The sequence below is a fragment of the Amphichorda felina genome (assembly GCF_050947745.1).
Source record: "Amphichorda felina strain 45539 chromosome Unknown scaffold_4, whole genome shotgun sequence".
NCBI classification, from domain to species: Eukaryota; Fungi; Ascomycota; class Sordariomycetes; order Hypocreales; family Bionectriaceae; genus Amphichorda; species Amphichorda felina.
The window spans coordinates 849,066-868,603 of record NW_028145046.1 but is presented as its reverse complement, the minus strand read 5'-3'; the positions used below and the strand labels follow the sequence as shown (position 1 = coordinate 868,603).

The 19,538-nt window shown below is 56.4% G+C and overlaps 8 protein-coding genes across 8 annotated transcripts; 4 read left to right on the top strand and 4 right to left on the bottom strand.

The window, feature by feature from the left end:
* Positions 1–53: 53 nt before the first annotated feature.
* On the bottom strand, positions 54–2,087 carry MAE1 (NAD-dependent malic enzyme; the record flags this gene model as incomplete). Its single annotated transcript, XM_083193477.1, has 5 exons — positions 54–834; positions 891–1,134; positions 1,191–1,487; positions 1,540–1,732; positions 1,788–2,087. The coding sequence occupies 5 exons, from the start codon at positions 2,085–2,087 to the stop codon at positions 54–56; spliced, it is 1,815 nt and encodes a 604-aa protein (XP_083050425.1).
* Positions 2,088–3,864: 1,777 nt separating this feature from the next.
* Positions 3,865–5,621, top strand: ACO1O0_004033 (cytochrome P450; the record flags this gene model as incomplete). The annotated part of the gene is made up of 4 exons (XM_083193476.1): positions 3,865–4,051; positions 4,120–5,150; positions 5,209–5,346; positions 5,415–5,621. The coding sequence occupies 4 exons, from the start codon at positions 3,865–3,867 to the stop codon at positions 5,619–5,621; spliced, it is 1,563 nt and encodes a 520-aa protein (XP_083050424.1).
* A 1,744-nt stretch (positions 5,622–7,365) lies between these two features.
* Positions 7,366–8,359, top strand: ACO1O0_004032 (uncharacterized protein; the record flags this gene model as incomplete). Its single annotated transcript, XM_083193475.1, has 3 exons — positions 7,366–7,974; positions 8,028–8,327; positions 8,354–8,359. 3 exons carry the CDS (start codon positions 7,366–7,368, stop codon positions 8,357–8,359), a joined length of 915 nt encoding a protein of 304 aa, XP_083050423.1.
* Positions 8,360–9,081: 722 nt separating this feature from the next.
* Positions 9,082–10,029, bottom strand: ACO1O0_004031 (uncharacterized protein; the record flags this gene model as incomplete). The annotated part of the gene is made up of 2 exons (XM_083193474.1): positions 9,082–9,578; positions 9,666–10,029. The coding sequence occupies 2 exons, from the start codon at positions 10,027–10,029 to the stop codon at positions 9,082–9,084; spliced, it is 861 nt and encodes a 286-aa protein (XP_083050422.1).
* Positions 10,030–10,550: 521 nt separating this feature from the next.
* MAN9 (glycoside hydrolase superfamily) lies at positions 10,551–13,180 on the bottom strand (the record flags this gene model as incomplete). Its single annotated transcript, XM_083193473.1, has 2 exons — positions 10,551–12,599; positions 12,650–13,180. The coding sequence occupies 2 exons, from the start codon at positions 13,178–13,180 to the stop codon at positions 10,551–10,553; spliced, it is 2,580 nt and encodes an 859-aa protein (XP_083050421.1).
* Positions 13,181–14,647: 1,467 nt separating this feature from the next.
* ACO1O0_004029 (P-loop containing nucleoside triphosphate hydrolase protein) lies at positions 14,648–15,855 on the bottom strand (the record flags this gene model as incomplete). The annotated part of the gene is made up of 3 exons (XM_083193472.1): positions 14,648–15,406; positions 15,465–15,594; positions 15,674–15,855. The coding sequence occupies 3 exons, from the start codon at positions 15,853–15,855 to the stop codon at positions 14,648–14,650; spliced, it is 1,071 nt and encodes a 356-aa protein (XP_083050420.1).
* A 1,093-nt stretch (positions 15,856–16,948) lies between these two features.
* Positions 16,949–18,032, top strand: ACO1O0_004028 (uncharacterized protein; the record flags this gene model as incomplete). Its single annotated transcript, XM_083193471.1, has 3 exons — positions 16,949–16,956; positions 17,227–17,482; positions 17,520–18,032. The coding sequence occupies 3 exons, from the start codon at positions 16,949–16,951 to the stop codon at positions 18,030–18,032; spliced, it is 777 nt and encodes a 258-aa protein (XP_083050419.1).
* A 320-nt stretch (positions 18,033–18,352) lies between these two features.
* ACO1O0_004027 (D-2-hydroxyacid dehydrogenase family protein) lies at positions 18,353–19,523 on the top strand (the record flags this gene model as incomplete). Its single annotated transcript, XM_083193470.1, has 2 exons — positions 18,353–18,542; positions 18,616–19,523. The coding sequence occupies 2 exons, from the start codon at positions 18,353–18,355 to the stop codon at positions 19,521–19,523; spliced, it is 1,098 nt and encodes a 365-aa protein (XP_083050418.1).
* Positions 19,524–19,538: the final 15 nt, after the last annotated feature.

Sequence of the window (19,538 nt, the reverse complement as noted above, 5' to 3'; positions counted from 1 at the left end):
AGCGAGTTCTTTTCATGGCTGTTTACTCCATGCTCCCCTTCCCCCCCCCTTTCTTATAGCAGCTCCTCTCTGATCACTGTTCCGACCTTCTTCAGCTCTCCCCTAGCAGAGCGCGTAGCACCCTCCATCTCGACGGGCTTCAGCGGGCGGTACACGGGATCCCACATCTGCTCGCGGATCCACTCGTCCAGCTCCCCGTCGTCGCGGGGGATGCCCCCCTGGTTCGCGACGCCCTCCCGGACGGCGGCCTGGATCACGCACCGCGCGACGCGGACGCTGACGGTCCTCACCTCGGACACGTCCGGCAGCAGCGGGGCCCCGGGGTCGTGCTGCGTGGGGCTCAGGGACGCGACGGCCTCCACGGCGGCGACGAGCATGCGGTCCGTCAGGAGGGAAGCGCGGGAGAGGACGCACCCGAGGCCGATGCCGGGGAAGACGACCGAGTTGTTGCACTCGGCAATGTCGATGGTGGTCTGCTCGCCGTTGGGGCCCCACGGCCCGGAGACGGGGTCAAAGGGCGAGCCCGTGGCGACGAGGGCCTTTCCGTCCGTCCACTTGAGGAGGTCGCACGGCTTGGCTTCGTGGAGCCGGGTTGGGTTGGAGAGGGGGAAGATGATGGGGCGGGGGGTGTGCTGGTGCATGGCCTTGACGACGGCCTTGGTGAAGGCCCCGGGAACGGTGGATGTGCCGATGAGGACGTTGGGGTGTACGGCCTGGACGATGGAGAGGAGGTCTGTGTCTTTGCCGGACCAGACTGATGCGTCCTTGCAGAAGGGCCTTTGGGCATCTGATGCTTCTGTCTCAGTGGTAAGAAGGCCGGCCTTGTCGATGAGCCTATTATTCACAGTTAGCCATGATCGGTGTAGAGTTCAGGGTCCAGGTAGACTCACCATATCTGCTTGGCTGCCTCTTCGTGGCCGATGTTACCTTCAGAGGCAATGGCATCCCGCACCTGGTCAGCGATTCCCACACCCGCCGTCCCAGCACCAAAGACGACCATGCGGATGTCGGCCAGTTTCTGTTCGTTGACCTGTAGGCCGGCCATGATGGCTGCCAGGGTGACACAGCCAGTGCCCTGCACGTCGTCATTGAAGCACGGCATCTTTGGACGGTACACGTCGAGCAACCGCCTTGCTGCAAGCGTGGTTAGTTGTGTAATCTATGACGACTTGAAGGGGGTTATGACGGACCATTGCGAAGGCCAAAGTCCTCAAAGTGGATGTAGGCCTTTGGGTAGAGCTGCCTGGCAGTCTTGACGAATGTATCGACAAAGTCGTCATACTTCTTGCCTCGGACGCGCCTCTCTCTGAGGCCTAGGTAGAGATCATCGTCCAGGAGTGTCTTGTTGTCGGTTCCACAATCTAGTACCACAGGAAGCGAGCGGCTGGGATGGATCCCAGCGCAGAGCGTAGTGAGGATAAGCTTTGCGACGGAAATCAGGATGCCTCCGACTCCTTGGTCACCGATTCCCAGGATCTCCTCCCCGTCTGCCGCTTGTTACCAGCTGATCCTCCCTAGTCCGAGTTGGTTGTGGCTTACCGGTCACGACTATGTAATCAATATCATCTGACTCGCCCCATTGAGCTAGATCTGTGGAGACTCGGTCCTGATCATTGATGTTGAGGTAGCATCCCATGGGTCTCCTGAACAGTCGGGAGTAGTTCTGTATGGCGTCTCCCTCTGTCGGCGTGTACACGACGCTAAACATTTCCTTGAGATTGTTCTGCAGCAGCTTTGATCGGGTTAGCCCGACAGTCCTACTTTTGCGTTATATAGGGCGCTCGCACTTTGTAGTAAAGAACTTCATTTTGGTCCTTGAGGGAGGTGAGGAACGTGTTCTTTGCGAGATCATCTGGCCGTGAAGAGTACTGCTCATAAGCCCGCTTGACCTGCTGCTCGAGCGACTGGACACTCTCCGGGAGAAGGCCGGTGAGCTTAAATGAACGCCGCTCCTCTGGGGGGAACGCAGAGCCCTTGTTCAAATAGGGGGTGTTGAGGAGCGCAGTGCCGGTGAGAGCACATTCAATGGGGCCGCTGGTGCTGAGGGGGAGGTGGCCGAACTTGGACGATTTCTTTTCTGAAGCCATGATAAGATGTCTACGGATGCTCTGGAGGTTGATGATTTTAATCCATATAAAACTGGGTTGGAGGGAGAGAGACGAGAAACAGGTGAGAGGTCAAGTTGGATCGAGTTCGAGTCGTATGATTTCTTGCTACATCTATCTAGAAGGGGGAAAACAGTTCAGTTCCGAGGGGTGACGTCTTTGGCCCCTCATGGATCAGGCAAGGCAGGCACCGCGCCAACTCCACCTCGTGCGTGCAGGTCGCGTCAGTGAGGACCCCCACGACCACAGACGACCCAAGGGAGGACACAGTATTATTTTCAAGACTTCAAAGACACATGCAACGCATAAGAATGTCGGAGCTATTGGAGCCTCGCCCGTGTAGGTAGGTCATACCCGGTGGTATGGAGACGGGCGTGGACTATGATGATCCGGGTTGGTCTTGCAGCAAAGCAAAGAGCCAGCCCTGCTCCCAATAAATGGGAGAGGACGTGATCCTGAGCCGATTCGCATTGCCAGCCGGCTTCCAGCGCTTTGCACAAGACGTGGTCGGCGAGGAAGATCTTCGCGAGGAAGACTCGTGGGAGGTAGACGAGTAGCTGGGCTCGGAACGCTGCGAGTGTGTGGGGGCAAAAAAAGGAACATCTCGAGACCTACCTGGTGCTTCTGAGATTTACAGTCATTGGAGAGCTGCTGCGCGCAGCTCTAGAGGAGTTCTCGGAGCATTTTGCTGGAAAACACCAGTGATGGCTTCCATGTTGAAGGTGGCAGACAGTGGTTTGCTCCCGTCGTGACGGGGAAAATTCTGGTGGCTCGGTGTTTGTCGGCCCGACATTAGTAGACCTCACGTGCGCCCACCGGTTATAATCCACCGTGGGATCTGGCAAAATACGACCATGTCTGTTCCGGTAGGCATGTCATAGCGTAATCGTCAACGAGATGGGTGCCTCCTAGGGCCGACAACTACCCGAAGAGTGCAAACCCGCCAGCCTCATATTGGCTTAACCAGGCATCGCGAACCCCATCTCTCTAGTCTTCTACGTAGTTCCAGTCCCCCATGACCGCATCAGCACCCTCGATCCCACCCTGACCCGCAGTGTTGGTGCCATCCTGCACCGAGGGGCCGCAATTCACTTTATGTAGCCATTCCTGTCTATTCCCTCGGTCAGGTGGTGCGTAGATTGTTGCTATCTTCAGTAGAACCGCTTGCGAGGACTACTTCTGCTCCATGTACCAGGCACTCCACGGAGGTCGAGCGAGCTCCTCCAAGTTCTTCTCCATCCAATTCCTTCAACAAGCGCTTCGTACCACTTGCCCCTCTCGCTCGTGATATGAGACCCTTTCTACCTCTCCAGCACCCGATCGGGTATCCAATCGATTCGGACCAAGAGCATTAGTTTTCTGCCAAGGCCTTGCTCAGGTCGGTTGTGAACGGTGGTTCGGCGATACGTAGGCCTGCTGATCGCCGCTTTTCCGTACCGGCGTCGATAGTTGAGACCTCACCCCCTTTGTTGCGTCCTTGTCCAACGCCGGTCTGAGTCAATCACGATATCCTACCGTCATAGACCGCTAGTAGTAGGCTTGTCGGTATGGACAGCCAAATACGGATAGGGGGGATCTCCATGGGGTTTGGAAGGATAAAACCCCCCCGTTTTCTTTGTTGACGCCCGCTGTCTCATATAAACATTCGCTACCGCTGTATTGGATGTAGGTGGAACATATACATATGCTTGAGACCACCGTATCATCAACAGTGACCATAATTCACGCCCTCTTGAAGCTGCTTTAAGCAGAAGCCAAAATGACATTGACTCTGCCTCTCCTCGGACTCGCCGGCGTCTTCCTGGCCCTTATCCTTCGACCGCTGCTTTCCCCCCTCAGATCTGTGCCAGGCCCCTTCATCGCAAGGTGGTCAAACGCCTGGTATCTGTGGAAAGTCTGGCACGGCGACTTTGAGAAGACCAATAAACACTTGCATGATGTCTACGGTACGTTGGCCCACGAGGGGAACAAACGACAACATGCCAAGAGTGTGGTTCTAACTACGTACACTCAGGACCCATCGTCCGATACGGCCCCAACCGCTATAGCTTCAGCGAACCTACTGCTACAGATACCATCTATGGGCACGGATCCCACTTCACCAAGTCATCTTGGTACAGTACCTGGACCAGTCCACCAGCATTGACCGGACCTGGGGTGAGCCCGGGATCCGTGTCAATATTCGGGGACCAGTCCATCAGCCGCCATTCCCACAACCGCAAGCAGTTCCAGAGCAACTATTCCATGACATCTCTGGTCAGCTACGAGCCCTATGTTGACGAGTGTGCGGGCCTGTTCGCCCAGCGTCTCCAGGAGATTGCCACCGCCGGAGTGGCTGTCAACATGCAGCACTGGTTTCAGTGTTATGCCTTCGATGTAATTGGAATGATCACCTACGACAAGCGGCTTGGCTTCCTGGATGGCGGAGAAGATGTCGGCGGAGTCATGGGGACTCTTGCGAACCATTTCACCTACGCCACCTTGGTCGGCATCTACCCGTCTCTGCATCCATTTCTCTACCGCCTGGGGAACCTAATTGCAGGAAAAAGAGGGGCTGGGAGAGGCTACATTCTCAACTTCACAACTGAACGTATCAGTGAACGCCGTGCCGGTGCCAAGGCGGCCGCCCTCGAAGGGGTTGACCAAGACTTGGAGGCGCATGGCTCCAAGACCGAGTCTCTCTTGTCCAAGTTCCTGTCCAAGCACAACACGAATCCCGGAACCTTTACTCCCGACCACGTCAAGGCCGGATGCGTTTTTAACATGGTGGCGGGCTCGGACTCGACCGCAATCACCCTATCAGCCGCTTTCCACTACCTGCTGTTGAATCGCGATAGCCTCCAAAGACTGCAGGATGAGGTCGATGCCTTCCAGTCCGAGGGGAACCTGTCCAGGCACCCGACGTTCAAGGAGAGCCTGCAGATGCCCTACCTCCAGGCGGTTATCAAGGAGACGCTCCGCATGCACCCGGCCACAGGCCTGCCCCTGGAGCGTGTTGTGCCAGAGGAGGGGGCCAGTATCGGTGGTCTGCAGTTCCCAAAGGGGGTGAGTTCTCCCGCTGACGCGCAGGTGCAAGAAGCAAACTGATCTCTGGATGAATAAGACCATTGTGGGAGTCAATCCCTGGGTGGAACATCGCAATCGCGCCGTCTTTGGCGACGACGCCGACCTCTTCAGGCCAGAACGGTGGTTAGAGGAAGATTCTGAGCGGGTGAAGACGATGAACCGTAACTGGATACCGGTAAGTTGGTTAATATATATGCATAGCAAGGCTCGGACTGTGGATCTAGCTGTGCTGACTTGGGACAGTTTGGTCTCGGCTCTCGAACCTGCATTGGTCGCCACATCTCCATGCTTGAGTTGAGCAAGATGATCCCTCGACTCATCCGAGACTTTGAATTTTCCCATGATGTGCCCAGTAACACGGGCAGTTCGTGGCCAACTCGGAGCGCCTGGATCGTAAAGCCGACCAACTTCAACCTTCGGGTCGTGCGTCGGAACAAGGCTTCAGAATGAAGGGGCGCTATATCGGGGTTTGCAATCTACACTGTGGTGTAAGAGAGCGAATATTAGGTAGTCTCTGTAGCAGGAATCACAGGAACGCCACCGGCAAGTCTAGTCCAGACGTGACCTAAGAAACCAAAGTCAAGTTGAACGAAACTTAGCTCGACTCGAGCATCCATGCTGCCATTGGGTGCCTTTTCAGTGCCTTTTGCTGTGTCACGGCCAACAAAGACACCTCTTGTCCTCCTGCAACCACATATCCACGTGCTACTGCTAGCAAAGATACCCCCATAACTCCCCCAATCTCTTGAAAACTGCTTATCAAGATTTCACCGTCGGCGAGAATTCTGCGTCCAACTCACTATTCAAGTCCATGCTCCTCTCCTGTCTTCTTGTTTCTCTCTAGGGGCTCGACTGCGCCTACATTCCCGGCTCCCGAGCACACTCCCACCTCTGGAGTTGTCAATGCTACGGCCCAAGTATCCATTCAAAAATAAAATAAAAATAAAGGTGTTACACCGCGCGACTTGAAGGATACTGCTTGGTCGCCGTCGCGGCGAGAACAAGACATCTGGGACATGACTCCGTTCCACAACTTTCCGGGAAGGCATATTTTCTTTGGTCATTGGATGTCCACGACTACACAGCATGCAAGTCTCCGGGCCTTGTTTCACGGGCTCGAACTTTGAGAATACCCAGGACTAAATAGATGCCGTTCTGTAGGTTACGTCGACGAGGGTACCTACGGTGAGTTGCCACTTCTCGTTCATCGCAGTATTCAAGCCGTGAACACTACGCACCTAATCCTTTCAATATCCTACTTTGACCCAAAGATTGTATCGTGATGTATATGTCTCAGCATCATACAGTTGGATGGGGTATCGATCCCAATACATACACCACGACTGCTGACGGGATGACGATGGAGCTTCAGTCTGTCGAACAGCCCGCGGCCGCTCAAGAGGAGCCTCTTCGAAGGGCTCCGGAGGCGCGTCGTCACAAAGTCTACGATACTATTATCCCTTGGGTACTTTTGCGTCCTCGTAGGGCTTCTCTGCGAAGATTTGCCCACCTAGGGAGCGACAGAGCTCGAGGACCGCCTACTTTTGACCAAAAGTTCACATTGCCTCCATGGATGGGCGACTATCAACCACCAGCCGACCAAGACAGATTTCTCACTCCGGAAGAGGCGCTACTCATTTCCGGGTATCAGTTTGCGCGAAGCATATGGGGAGCAAGCACCTGCGAGCCAGAGGATGGCCGCCGCACAGTCGTTGTGCAGCTGGATCGCCCCAGTGACTATACGGACTGGCCTGCGCCCTTGCTCAGAGTCGAGTTCCATTATCCCCAGACCCAGCCGCTGCTCCTATGGTCACATCGTGAGGTTTTTGGGCCCCCGGAAATTAATCATGCTCTGAACGTGCTCGGGATGGCCTGGCCCCTGACGTTGGGCCAAGCCGACTCGATGCAACGCATTGCATACACCCCGAGGATCCAGCACTTCCAGTGGCTTCATAATCAGGGGCGAGGCGTTGATCAAACCGAGATTACGAGACTTGCTCTGGTCCCGGGCACGCCGCCATCCCATTCGCGCCATCCTCTTTCGACACGTGGTGTGGTTGAGGCTTACACGGGGCCTGAAATAACAGGATCAATCTGGTACAGTGACACACACTCCATTACTCTTGGGAGGATTCTGACACGAGGAAGCTTCCTAGATCTAGACTCCCTTGCCAATCACGTCTCATTGCGGGACATGGCCCAAGGGGCGACACACCTACTCGAGGGCGTAACAACAAGGGGCGACGTTCTGAAGGATGCCCCCTTCCTCGACCTGGGTCAGTTTTTCTTCCCGCTGGCGAGCGAGCTTGACACACGGCGAGATAACTCCCTGTGGGAAGTTTGGAATGGGAGCGACAGCCCGGCCTGGGGTATCCTCCACCACCTCAAATGCTTCTCGGCCATCGCGGGTCCTGACGGGAAGCGCATGGAGGGAAAAGACCCAAACTGCACTCTCGAAGGTTTGCGTCTCGTAAGGGCTAAGCGCTCTCTCGGGCCCAAGGCAAATGTCTTTGTTGGGGAGCGCAGGATTTCCATTGCTGTACTGGCTGCGGCTTCGTCCAGCGCGTCTACATGTACAAGAGAGCCAGATGCGAGGAGATACAACGCCTTGTGCGTGGTATCACCCGGGGGCCGGTTCAAACCGCCTGATCCCCTGGAGACGTCTAGGATGCTGGACATTCAGCAAACCAGTGGGCACTGGGCTCCGGTTGTGTGTTTCCTCACAATCTTCGCATGCGCCACCAGGATGTGGTTTGAGTACTGGGACACATTTCTCGACACAGTGGATATGTTTGAGGACGACGTAAGTGCAAACTGGCAGGAAACATGTCTCATTTAAACACTAAATTTCCGAAGAACATCCTCCTCCAGGACCAGCTTCAAAACGGGTCTGTGTCTGGCGGAGCTCGAGACGAGGAGACATGCCTGGAGGTTTCGAGACTCCTCCGGAGGGCAGAGCGCTGGATCCGCGAGACGCAGCGAAATTTCGAGCGAACCCGCTGCGAGATCATGGACGACGAGCCAAGGAGGTTCTCAGGGGCCGAAGTAATGAGGAGCAACTGGCTGAATGTGGGAAGGATGCTCCAGGAACGCTCCGACAGGCTTATACACAGGATCGATCGCCTCATCAAGGAGTTTGAAGACTTGAGACAATTGGTGAGATGCCCACCACCATTTATAAGGAATAAGTGCTTAACTACTCGGTCAGCTTCATAGCGAAGCCTCCCGCCAGGAAGTTTCCCAAAGTACGCAAATTAACCGATATGCTTTTCTGTTTCTGGTCCTGACTGTCCTCTACCTGCCGTTGAATTTGCTTGCCGTAAGTACATCGCTCAAATCCATGATGACCATCGAGATCTGAAAGACCTGCAGTCACTTTTGGGAAACAGTATTGAGATCAACTTTCACGATTCAAGACATGTGCTTATCCTGGTTTCCCTCACCATAGTTGGGGCTGTGGGAACCTATGGATTTGCTGTGGCATCGATTCTGGTAGCAGACCGGGACAAAGTATCCAGGGAGACTCACAGGAATAGGGAACAGTCCACCCAGAGCCAACGAGGAGGGCTTTATGAAAGGGCGAAGAGCTTTGTGGGCCAGAGGAGTTCGTACATTGACCAGGAGTTTTCATCCACCTCCTCAGAGACGGAGCGCGGGAAATGGTGGGAACGGGGTTCCCTTCGGAGTCGACCATCGGCGGCCCAGTCAGAAAGCATAACTGCTTCAACAGCCTGAGTCGGATGATATTGTCGTTCTTCTGGAACTGCGGTGATAGAGCGACGTTTGAGATCACCGACCGTAGCTGGTGGGCTTGACCTCGTGTATAAAAACCATGCTCATAACCTCTAATAACAGGAACACCAAACTCCTTTTTTTCTTCCAAAGAAGATCTAGTCCCCGTCCCCTCCGTCTATAGCTGCAGGATTCTTGCTCCCTCCTCCAGATTCATCATGTCGTCCGATCTCGTAGCCTTCCCACCCCAGATGACCGTCCCCTTACCATCCACAGCAAACGCCCCAGCCTCCTGCCACTTACTCCCCATGACCCCCGAATTATCCTCCCCGTCATCGTCATCATCATCGTCAAACGCGCTCCTCTGCCTGGCCGCAAGCCCCTGCGTCCTGTTCACCGCGGCCGCCACCTCGTCGCCCAGCCAGCCCGTCTCCTTCCAGCCCTGCACCTGCGCGGCCGGGTGAAACAGGTACATGAGGCTGGCCACTCCCAGGCCCCAGGCCGCGTAGAGGGACCGGTCCTCGTCGACGACCACCTCGACGTTCCAGGCGCCGCCCATGAGGTCGATCCACTTCTGCGTCGCGTGCGCCGACGAGTGCGACACGGCGATGCAGCGCATCGTGTCTGGGTGGCGGTTGGCGATCGATCGGAGAGCCATAAAGGTCTTTTGGGCGACTATTTTTCGAGGGGCAAGGTCACGTTGGTTAGTTTTTATCCGTCTGTTTGAAGAAGAAAAGGGGGAGTGGGTGAGAAGAAACATACAGGCACAGCCCACACAGCGCATAAAGACGACGAGCGCCCTCCTCCCACGCCCCAACTTCAACTTGGCGTCGCGATCCGCAGGCGCAGCGTCTCCAACCGAGGGGACCCTGCCCGTGGCCACGGGGGCCGGCTTGGGCGACAGCCACGGGGTGACTGCGAGCGGGAGGCTCTTCATGTTGATGCTGGGTACCCACGAGGACCAGCCGGCGTTGTCATCGTCGTCGTCCCAGCCCTGTGGCGGGCCCTTCTTGCGCAGCCTGTTGGTCTCGCGACGGGACGGCTCGGTCAGGGACGAGAAGTCGAATGTGTCGGACTTGACGCCCACCTTCCTGAGGGCGATTTTGGTGGAGAGGTTTGCCAGCATGGTTGATGGTGGCGTCTGGGGATGGCCTCACATGGCTGGTGGCACTTTGAACAGGTCAGAATTGCCCCATCTTTGCCCACGTTTGCTGGCGACGCCGTGGTGAGGCGACGGTGGAGGATTGCGTGTACTCGTGGGGTTCCAGAACTTCCAGGTTCCCCTGAACCATGCGGGCCGAAATCCAGATTATCCAGGGTCGGCCCCTGACTTCAAATCTCCAATTCTCTGAACCCCTGCCTGGTTGGAGAATGTGGGGACCAGCATCACCCGACAGGCCAGGGATGGATGGGTTTGTATCTCGGCTGCCCAACTTCTTTTTTTTCTTTTCATCGGTCTCAACATCTGCCACTCCAGTTACTAATATCACCAAGGCATATAAGAATAGTCATTTCATATAGATATTCTCACCTCTTCGTCCAGAGCTTCTATTGTACTATGTAGCAGGTCTTTATGCCCCCAGATAGTCTATTCAATCTACATGTGTCCGTCGAGGGCCAGCCCTATCGTTCCCAGACCCATTCAGATCAGTTCAGCATCCCCAGATAGCGCGTCGTCACCTCTGACGCCTTGGTCGCTCCCTTGACGCCAACCGTCACCACCTCACCCGGCACAATATCAATCAGGTTGTCGTCAAACTTGACATCATCATCCTCGCATTCGAGCGCAACACCCTTGACCGGGACCTCAGCGCTCAGGGACACGCTCTTACCGTCCTTGGCCACCTCGGCCTCGAGGAACTTGGGCTTCTGCAGGTGCACATACTTGAGAGGCTCCGGCCAGTTGACGTATCGCGCAATCTGCTTGCCATCCTGGATCAGGTAAGAGGCAACAACCGTGCGCGCCTCAAGGCCGGCATCCTTCTCCTTGACCGGCACATCCATGGCGATGATCTCGGTCGAGCGGTTCTGGGGGAGAACGATGCCTGACGCGACGGTCTCGGAGTATGTCTCCCTGCCAGTCTCAACATCCCATGCCTTGACGACGCAGTCAACCGTCAGGTCCTCAAGCATGAGATTGGAGCCCCAGATCTCAATCTGGATCTGAGTGTCGATGTTGACCCGGGTGTACTTGTCCTTGGGGTGCTTGTGCTCCTTCCGCGTCATTCCGATGGAAATGGGTGCCATCTCACGCTTGACCGTGTAGTAGGCATGCTTGGGGCGGAGATAGTAGTCGCAGATAGCCCAAGAGGTCACGGGCCAGCAGTCATTGATCTGCCAGACCAGGGCGCCGCCGCAGTACTCCCGCCCGGGACCCCTCCACTCGCGCTTCCACAAGCGGTAGGCGGACGCCAGGCACTCGGCCTGCATCAGCTGGGTGCAGTAGACGAAATGCTCGAGGGGATCAGGGGCATATCGGAAGTTCTCCACCAAGTACAGCGCGATACGGCGCTCATGGCCATCCGCCTTGTTGTGGAAGTCGACCGTCGAAGACTGAGGGTAGCGGTCGGGGTCATCCTTACCCAGCGGCAGGAATGCGTCAATAGTCTTGACAGAGGGGAAAGCCTCCATGCCAAACTCGGAGACGAAGCGGCCGACGAGCTTGTCAAAGTTCTGGTACTTCTCCTGGGTTCCGTGCCAGACGTTCCACTGATGAATATCGCCGATCGTCGGGTCTCTGGTGTCCTTGCCACCCCACGGGCTTCCGAAATGGTAGTATGTGTCGGGAATCAGCTCGGTGCACACGTCCGCCAGAATCTTCTCGTAGATGTAACGAGCAGGGAAGTCCGTTTGCAACCAGCTCTCGGCGTCTTTGTTGTCGGGCTCGTAAGTGAGGTTCTCGGATTCCTGGTACTGGTAGTCCTCGTTGTTTCCAGCCCAGATGACGATGGAAGGGTGGTGACGGAGGAGCTTCACGTTCTCCTCGGCTTCGCGCTTGATCGACTCCCGGAGTTCAGGCCAGGCAGGGTAGTTACCGCAGCCGAACATGAAGTCCTGCCAGACAAGAATACCCAGCTCATCGCACGCATCGTAAAATGCCTCCTCTTCGTAAATACCGCCACCCCAGACGCGGATCATGAACTGGTTACCGTCCGCCACCAGCTTGACCCAATCATAATATCTCTGCTTGGAGATGCGGGGAATGAAGTTGTCCGCCGGAATCCAGTCACTGCCACCGCAGAAGATGGGGATGTGGTTCACCTCGAAGAAGAAGCTGGTACCAGGCTGTTCCTTGAGAGGACGCTGAGCAAGTTCGACTCTGCGGAGGCCGATTCTCTTGGTGGCGGTATCCACCTCATCCTTACCGTCAAGGAGAGTGGCCTTGAGCGTGTAGAGAGGCTGCTTTCCGTATCGCACGGGGTACCAGAGCTCCGGGTTGTCGATGGTGAACTTGGCAGTCGCGCAGGCCCCAACATCGACAGTCTTTGACGCCACCTCCTTGCCGTTGAGGGAAACGTCGAAACGCACATTGCCCGCCCGTCCCTCAGTGGGCGCATGGGCAGTGATCTCAGCGGTCTTGAGAGACTTGTCGACGTCGACCTTGGCCCAAAGGTCGGCGATCCGGGAGTTAAAAATCTCCAGGCTCACGGGGCGCCAGGGACCGCAAGACATGAGTGTAGGGCCCCAATCCCAGCCCTGGGATCGTCAGTATGAGTTCTCTCGGGTTCAGACGGGGGTCGACTTACCCAATGGTACTGTGTCTTCCTCACGGCAAGACGTGAGACATCACCGTTCCAGCAGCCCCATTTGTGGTCTGGGTACTTCTCCACGAGCTGGCAGCCCCGCAGGTAGGCACTGTCGAAAGTGATGACGAGCTCGTTCTCGCCCTCCGTCTTGAGCACCTTTGTGACATCCACACGCTCCGGAATGAACATGTTGTCCGTCTCCAGAATAGTCTCGCCATTCAGCACAACTGTGGCAAAGGTGTCGAGGCCATCAAAGGCCAGCACGGCCTTGCCAGTCGAGGGGACATTGGGGCTAGCAAACGTGGTCTTGTAGACCCAGACAGTCTCGCCGATCCACTGAACGTCGAGCTCGTTCTTGCCGATGTAAGGGTCTGGGATGAGCTTGTGGTGAAGAAGATCTAAATGGACATTGGTAGGAAACTGGCCAACGGGCAGGTAGGCCGAGTCTTCCTTGTCGGCCTCCTTGAACTGCCAGTTCTTGTTGATGGGGATGACGACTTTGGATCCCATGGTAGCGACGGGCACACGCATGGGGTTGGATGGTGAGAAGGGGTGAAAAGAGTGATAGAAAGCAGATGAGAGAGGAAGAGGAGAGGACTTGTTTTGAGCTTGAGGTGGACGGCAGCCGTCAGTAAAATAGGCTAATAGGCCTGGGGAGGTTACGCAAGGTGCTCTTTCCCCCCCCACGGCGATGAGGGGTCCTTGCACTTGCACGGAAAGAAGCAGCAACGTAGCACCACCGTGGCACCTACCTCCTCCCAATCTACAACAACACAGTGAGTGGAGAAACTGGAGAAACCCGAGAGTGAAGGCGGGCAAAACCAGAGCAGATCGCCAGGCAAAACTGCGCCATCTTAGAAACGCCGTGCAAACATTACCTAGGACCTCACGATCTTCCACCTCCAACGCATCCGCGGCGGGGCCCAGCACTGCGCCGAGATGGTCAGATGCACCGAGTAGCTGTCTAGCGTCTCCACCGACTCCGCGTGTCCACTCCGGTCCGGCCTTTCAAACCTCCGTGTCGGCCTGGACCGCGAACACGACCTCCCGGAAGCCTGGAAGGCGAGCCAGCCCCATCCTCACCGTGCTCCCCTTTGGGCCAATTGCAACACATCCACCTACCCGGCGACTGGGTCGCATATTGTGCTAATCTCGCTCGGAGTTTTCTCGTTCCATGAGGCGACTCCACGACTTTCTCGGACCCTGCCTCACCGGGATACCGAAACCAAGGCAACCGCCTGACGGCCATTTGCGATCCCTTATTTCCTCGTCACTCTTTCTTCCCACAACCCGTACACACATAGCATAGCAAGCGCGTCTAGTTCTGACAGTCTTACTACCGCCCACAACCTGGTCCAGATATCAATACGTCAGAACGCCCCATCTCGATCCAAGGGCTAGCTTACAGCAGCGGAGCAGCGGAGTCCAGCTTCCGCTGCGACCATGCGGGATCACGGCAGCCACTGCAGCCACTGCAGCCACCACAGCTGGCGCCGCGGCACTTACAGACTCCGCACCGCTCGCTCAGTGGTGCGCTTGTTTTCTGGAAGCAGTCAGGTTCACGAGAAGCTGAAACACCTTTGTTGATGTTTCATGTGTGCCCGGGAGAGCAGGAACAAGAAGTTCAGAATCGTCCGCTACACCCAGCTTGCCCCACAAGACCAACGTCCGTCCTTCTTGAGAGCACTCTCTGCATTAGCTATGATGTAAAAGGTGGATCCATTATATACTGCTCCTTGTGAGAGATGATGATAAGGAAAAATCAATATCAAGTCAGGTGATGTTCAGCCGTCAGTCTTGACGTCTATCCTCCGTAAACGCCCAACACGCTCGCGCAATCATCAAACGAATGCTTTCCAACACATGAAACCTCCGCATTAGGTATGAGCCGCTCCTCTCGTAGCGGCTGCCATCATCATGCCATGTACATTTAGAAAAGGTGAGAGAAAGGAGAAGAAAGAGAAGAGACGGGGCCTCCATGAAGAGAAGCCCCCTCTCTCAGCAGCAACCGCCACCTCTCCTGCGATTGCTGCTGCTGCTCAGCGTGAACACCTCCTCCCACTCCCGCAAGCCCCAGTTCTGTGTCCGGGGCTTGCCGTGGTGCCGCCTGCGCAGGCCGCTGATCCCGTCGTCGATGGTCCCTCCCGTCATGGTGCTCTTGATGCTGCCGCCGTCACTGGCCGTGTTCCACCCACCGCTGTCACCATACTGGATGCCGCTCATCGGATCGTCCGGGTCGATCTCGCCCAGCTCAATCTTGGTCAGGATGATGCGCGCCAGCCTCCCAAAGATCTCATCGACGCCCTCGCCGTTGAGCGCGCTCGCCTCCGTCACCACTGATATTCCCGCCGTGCTAGCCCACCGGGTGGCCTCTGTGCTCGAGACTTCGCGGCCCTCGGGCGCCACGGTGGCTCGTTGCTGTGTCCCCGCAGAGATGGAGCCGCTGGGAGTTGCGGATAGAGAGTAGGAGCCGGCTGCAGCGGCGGCGGTGATGGTAGACGTCGATCCCATACTACTAGGCGTGGGCGGTGGTAGGGTCGTGTCCACCAACGGGTCCGATGCGAGGTCTAGCTTGTTGCCAACTAGCATGAGGCTCAGATTCGGGGATGCCAGCGCACGCGCATCATTGAGGAAGGGCTGCAGCGCCCGGAAGGAGGCGTGAGATGTGATGTCGTAAACGAGGATCGCTCCGGCGGCGCCGCGATAGTAGGATCGTGAGACGGATCGGAATCGTTCGGTCCCTGCCGTATCCCAGAGCTTCAAAGTTCTATCAGTACGCTGGCAACAGACTCCAAGTAGAAAATGTGTCTCCTACCTGCAACTTGATACGTTTTCGCCGCGCCCCAGTGCCGACCTTGATGATTTTGCTAGCAAACTCAACCCCGATGGTTTGCGACGACAGAACCCTCCACTCATTCTTCACAAATCGGTGCAGTAGACATGACCTGTCCGAGCAGGGATGGTCAGCATCCGCAGAACCGAGGCGCAATAGTATTCACAGGAGTGAGGTGAGGGCGCGCGTACTTTCCGGTGCCGCTAGGTCCGAGTAGAATGATCTTGGCCAGGTAGTCGTACATGCTCCCAAGCTCCTGCACGGCCGTTAGCACCAGTCTCCGCATCCTGCGATCCTGGGGATATCCCACCTGTTCCGGCGCGGTGCCGCCACTCTCCTCGCTGGCACCGGACGACTTGCGAGGTCTCGTCATGGCGGCGTTGCGGGTCTGCTAGGTGCTGTCACTGGCGATCCGCATGCGGTCGTGATCTCGGGCCTGGTCGCTGGGGGGTCACTGTTCGTGCGATACGCGTCGCGGGAGGAAGCTGGCTGAGGAAAGATTGGGAATGGTAGGTCGTCGTTCAAGGTCTTATCGGGCTGCTACGGACGGGCCGATGGAATGGGGCACATCATTGATGATTGATACTGGGTGGAATGGCAGGGGTTCCCTGCGGGTTATGTAAGCTGCAGGTCCACTGCACCCAGTCGGCCATTTGCCCCAAGTCATTGATATTGATGATCACCCTCATTGGTGTTGATGTGAATGACTTTCCTTTTTCCTTCCACTAATGATATCCAAGTTGATCCAACAAAACGGGACCGCATGTGATTCGAAGCCTGCATTCTCAAATTTTCCTTTTGAGTACTTCTACTCTCTTCCGGTTGCAACTGAGTGTGTGCACAAGGTCGTTTGCTCTACTTGAACAAACGATGATGCAGCATAGGAACAGCACGCACCAAACCTCCTCCCCTCGTGTTTCATGCATGACAAGTAAGTGTATTCCGGAATGGAAAGCAAACATATCTTTCGTCGTATTTTCATATTCGGGTGCACCAATTCCACGAGGAAAATGGTCGTGATACAGATCCTACCCTACACTTGCGCATCGACAACAGCGCATTAGGCCTATTTTCCTCAGCTGGTAAAATCTGACAACAGTAACAAAACTACTTATGGCGCTGTGTCTGGAGAACCCATTGTCCCAGAGGGAAATATCTCTCATCGTCAAATTGTTGTTTACTCTTTTCCATGCGTCCTTAGACAGCATACAAAACAGAATCTAAGCGTACTCACTGGTCATGTATCCGTCCTGGGACGTGATATTATAATTACGACCTTGTTTCACAAAACGATGCTAGATCAGGGCTAAAAAGGTATTAAAAAAAAAGATGGATTGTCCTGGGATAGTTTTTTTTATTAAAGTTAAATTTCACTTTACCACTTGACAATTTAACACCTAATATCAAGCATGGTCTCCGTTGAGACCTTCCTCGACCCACCACTGACCCCAGATTTCAATCATCAAATGGTGGGGTAAGCAACTTGATGCAGGGGGCATCTCAAACCTCGGTGCAGACCTCGGCTTAATATGATGTTGGGCCTTCAGCCCAATCATTGCACGGGTAACAGTCTCGTGAACTCGCCATCAACCTCCAGCTCTGGACTCTGCATCAGCTTCACTGATTTGCCCATTTTCAACCTCCATAATGAAAATCGACGGCCGCACCTTTATCATTTCTGGCGGGCAAGTCCCTAGTTCCCATCACATGCTCCCAGGAACCACCCTAACTAACCAACACGCAGGGCGTCCGGTCTGGGTAGGGCCTGCGTCGAGGAGATTTGTAGAAATGGGGGAAATGCAGCCATCCTGGACATGAATGAGGAGGCTGGCCAGGAGTTCGGCAAGGAGATGGGCTCCAGCGGGAGGTTCTTTGTCTGCAACGTGCTCGACACGGATAGCGTGGCCAAGGCTGTCAAGGGCGCGGTCGACTGGGTCAAGCAGTCGGGAAAGCCGCTGGGGGGCGTGATACCAGCGGCGGGCGTTTCAACGCCGGCAACGGTAAGCCCCAACTCAAGAATCATAATTTGTTTGGTAGAAGGCTAAAGCGCAGCAGATCCTCGATAGACATGGCGCAGCCTTCAGCCTAGACGACTTCGACTTTGTGCTCAACGTCAACCTCCGTGGCACCATCGACCTCGTGCGGCAGTCACTGGAGCACCTGGCCAAGGTGACACCGACGGAGGCGGACGGGGAGCGCGGCGTGGTGGTCATGGTGGCCTCGTCGGCGGCGTTTGACGGGCAAAAGGGCCAGGTGTCGTACAGCGCCAGTAAGGGCGCCGTGACGGCCATGACGCTGCCAATGGCGCGCGACCTGGCGCGGCACGGGATCCGCGTTATCACCATTGCGCCCAGCCTGTTTGAGAGCCGCATGACGAGCATGATGCCTGACAAGGTGCGTCGCAGCCTCGAGGGCGCCATGGAGTTCCCGCGCAGGGCGGGCCAGCCGGCCGAGTTTGCCCAGCTGGTCAGGCAGGGGATTGAGAATGTCATGCTCAACGGCGTGGTGATTCGCCTGGATGGCGCTATGCGCATGCCCAGCAAGATGTAATTCTACCTTGGCCAATTCCATCGGACTGGTACCCCATGCAAACCTTGGCTTGCATCTCAGCCTACCTATATGATACCTAAGCAATTGCCTATCATTGAATACTGTCTATAAAAATAGTATATGGAGTAATACCATAGGTGCTCTCGGCGATTCCCCGCACGGGTGGTCCCGATCTCTAAGCCCGAAGGGTCTCCAACAACGTCGCCGGCTATTCAATCATCCACAGGCCTTTTTGCGACCCTTTTAAGAACTCCGGCTTCGCAGCTCGCATCACGTCATCTCCTTCACTTTTCACCATCACCCATCACGCGTCATTCACTATGGCCGAATACGAGATCGCCGTCCTCGATGACTACCAAGGTCTCTCTGAGACCAAGTTCTCCAAACTCGACCCGTCCAAGTACCATGCCACCTACTTTCGCGACACTCTGCCACCTTATAACCGCCCGGACACCCCACAATCGGCCAAGGATGAGCTCGTCAAGCGCCTCGAGCCGTTTCAAATCATCTGTATTTAAACCCCGATAACCTCTAAATATGAAACGATCCAAAGTCAACTGAAACACACAACCCCCACTTCTAGGCACCATGAGGGAGCGCACCCCCTTCCCCGGCGACCTCATCGCCCGCCTCCCCAACCTCCAGCTCCTCCTCACGACGGGCGTCCGCAACGCCGCCCTCGACCTCCCCGCCCTGCAGGCCCGGGGGATCCCCGTCGCCGGCTCCGCCGACTCCGCCTCGCGCCACGCCAGCAGCGGCGGCGCCAAGGCCGCTGGCACCGACAGCACGACGCAGCACTGCGTGGCCTTGATCCTCGCGCTGGTGCGCAACATTGCGCGTGACGATGCCGAGGTGAAGTCCGGCGGGTGGCAGACGGGGCTCGCGACGGGCCTGTCGGGCAAGACGCTCGGGGTCGTGGGGCTGGGCCGGCTGGGCGTGACGACGGCGCGCATCATGAGCGTGGCGTTTGGGATGCGCGTCGTGGCGTGGAGCAGCAACCTAACGCAGGAGGTGGCCGACGACAGGGCGCGCGGGGCGGGGCTGCCCGTCGAGGGCGCGGATGGGGAGAAGACGTTCCGGGTGGTCAGCCGCGAGGAGCTGTTTGGCACGGCAGACGTGGTCACCATGCACCTGGTGCTGTCGGACCGGTCCAGGGGCCTCGTCACCGCGCGGGACCTGTCGAGGATGAAGCCGACGTCGTTCCTGATCAACACGTCGCGGGGCCCGCTGATTGTCGAGAAGGACCTGCTGGAGACGGTCAAGGCTGGGCGGATCGCGGGCGTTGCTCTGGACGTGTTCGACCGGGAGCCTCTACCGGCGGACAGCGAGTGGAGGAGCCAGGAGTGGGGGAAGAATGGCACAAGTCGGGTGCTGTTGACGCCGCACATGGGCTACGTCGAGGCGGACGCTCTGGGGTCCTGGTACCAGCAGCAAGTGGACAACATCGAGCGATGGGTACGCGGGGAGGCATTGCAGAATGTTCTGGCGTGAAAATATACCCAAGAT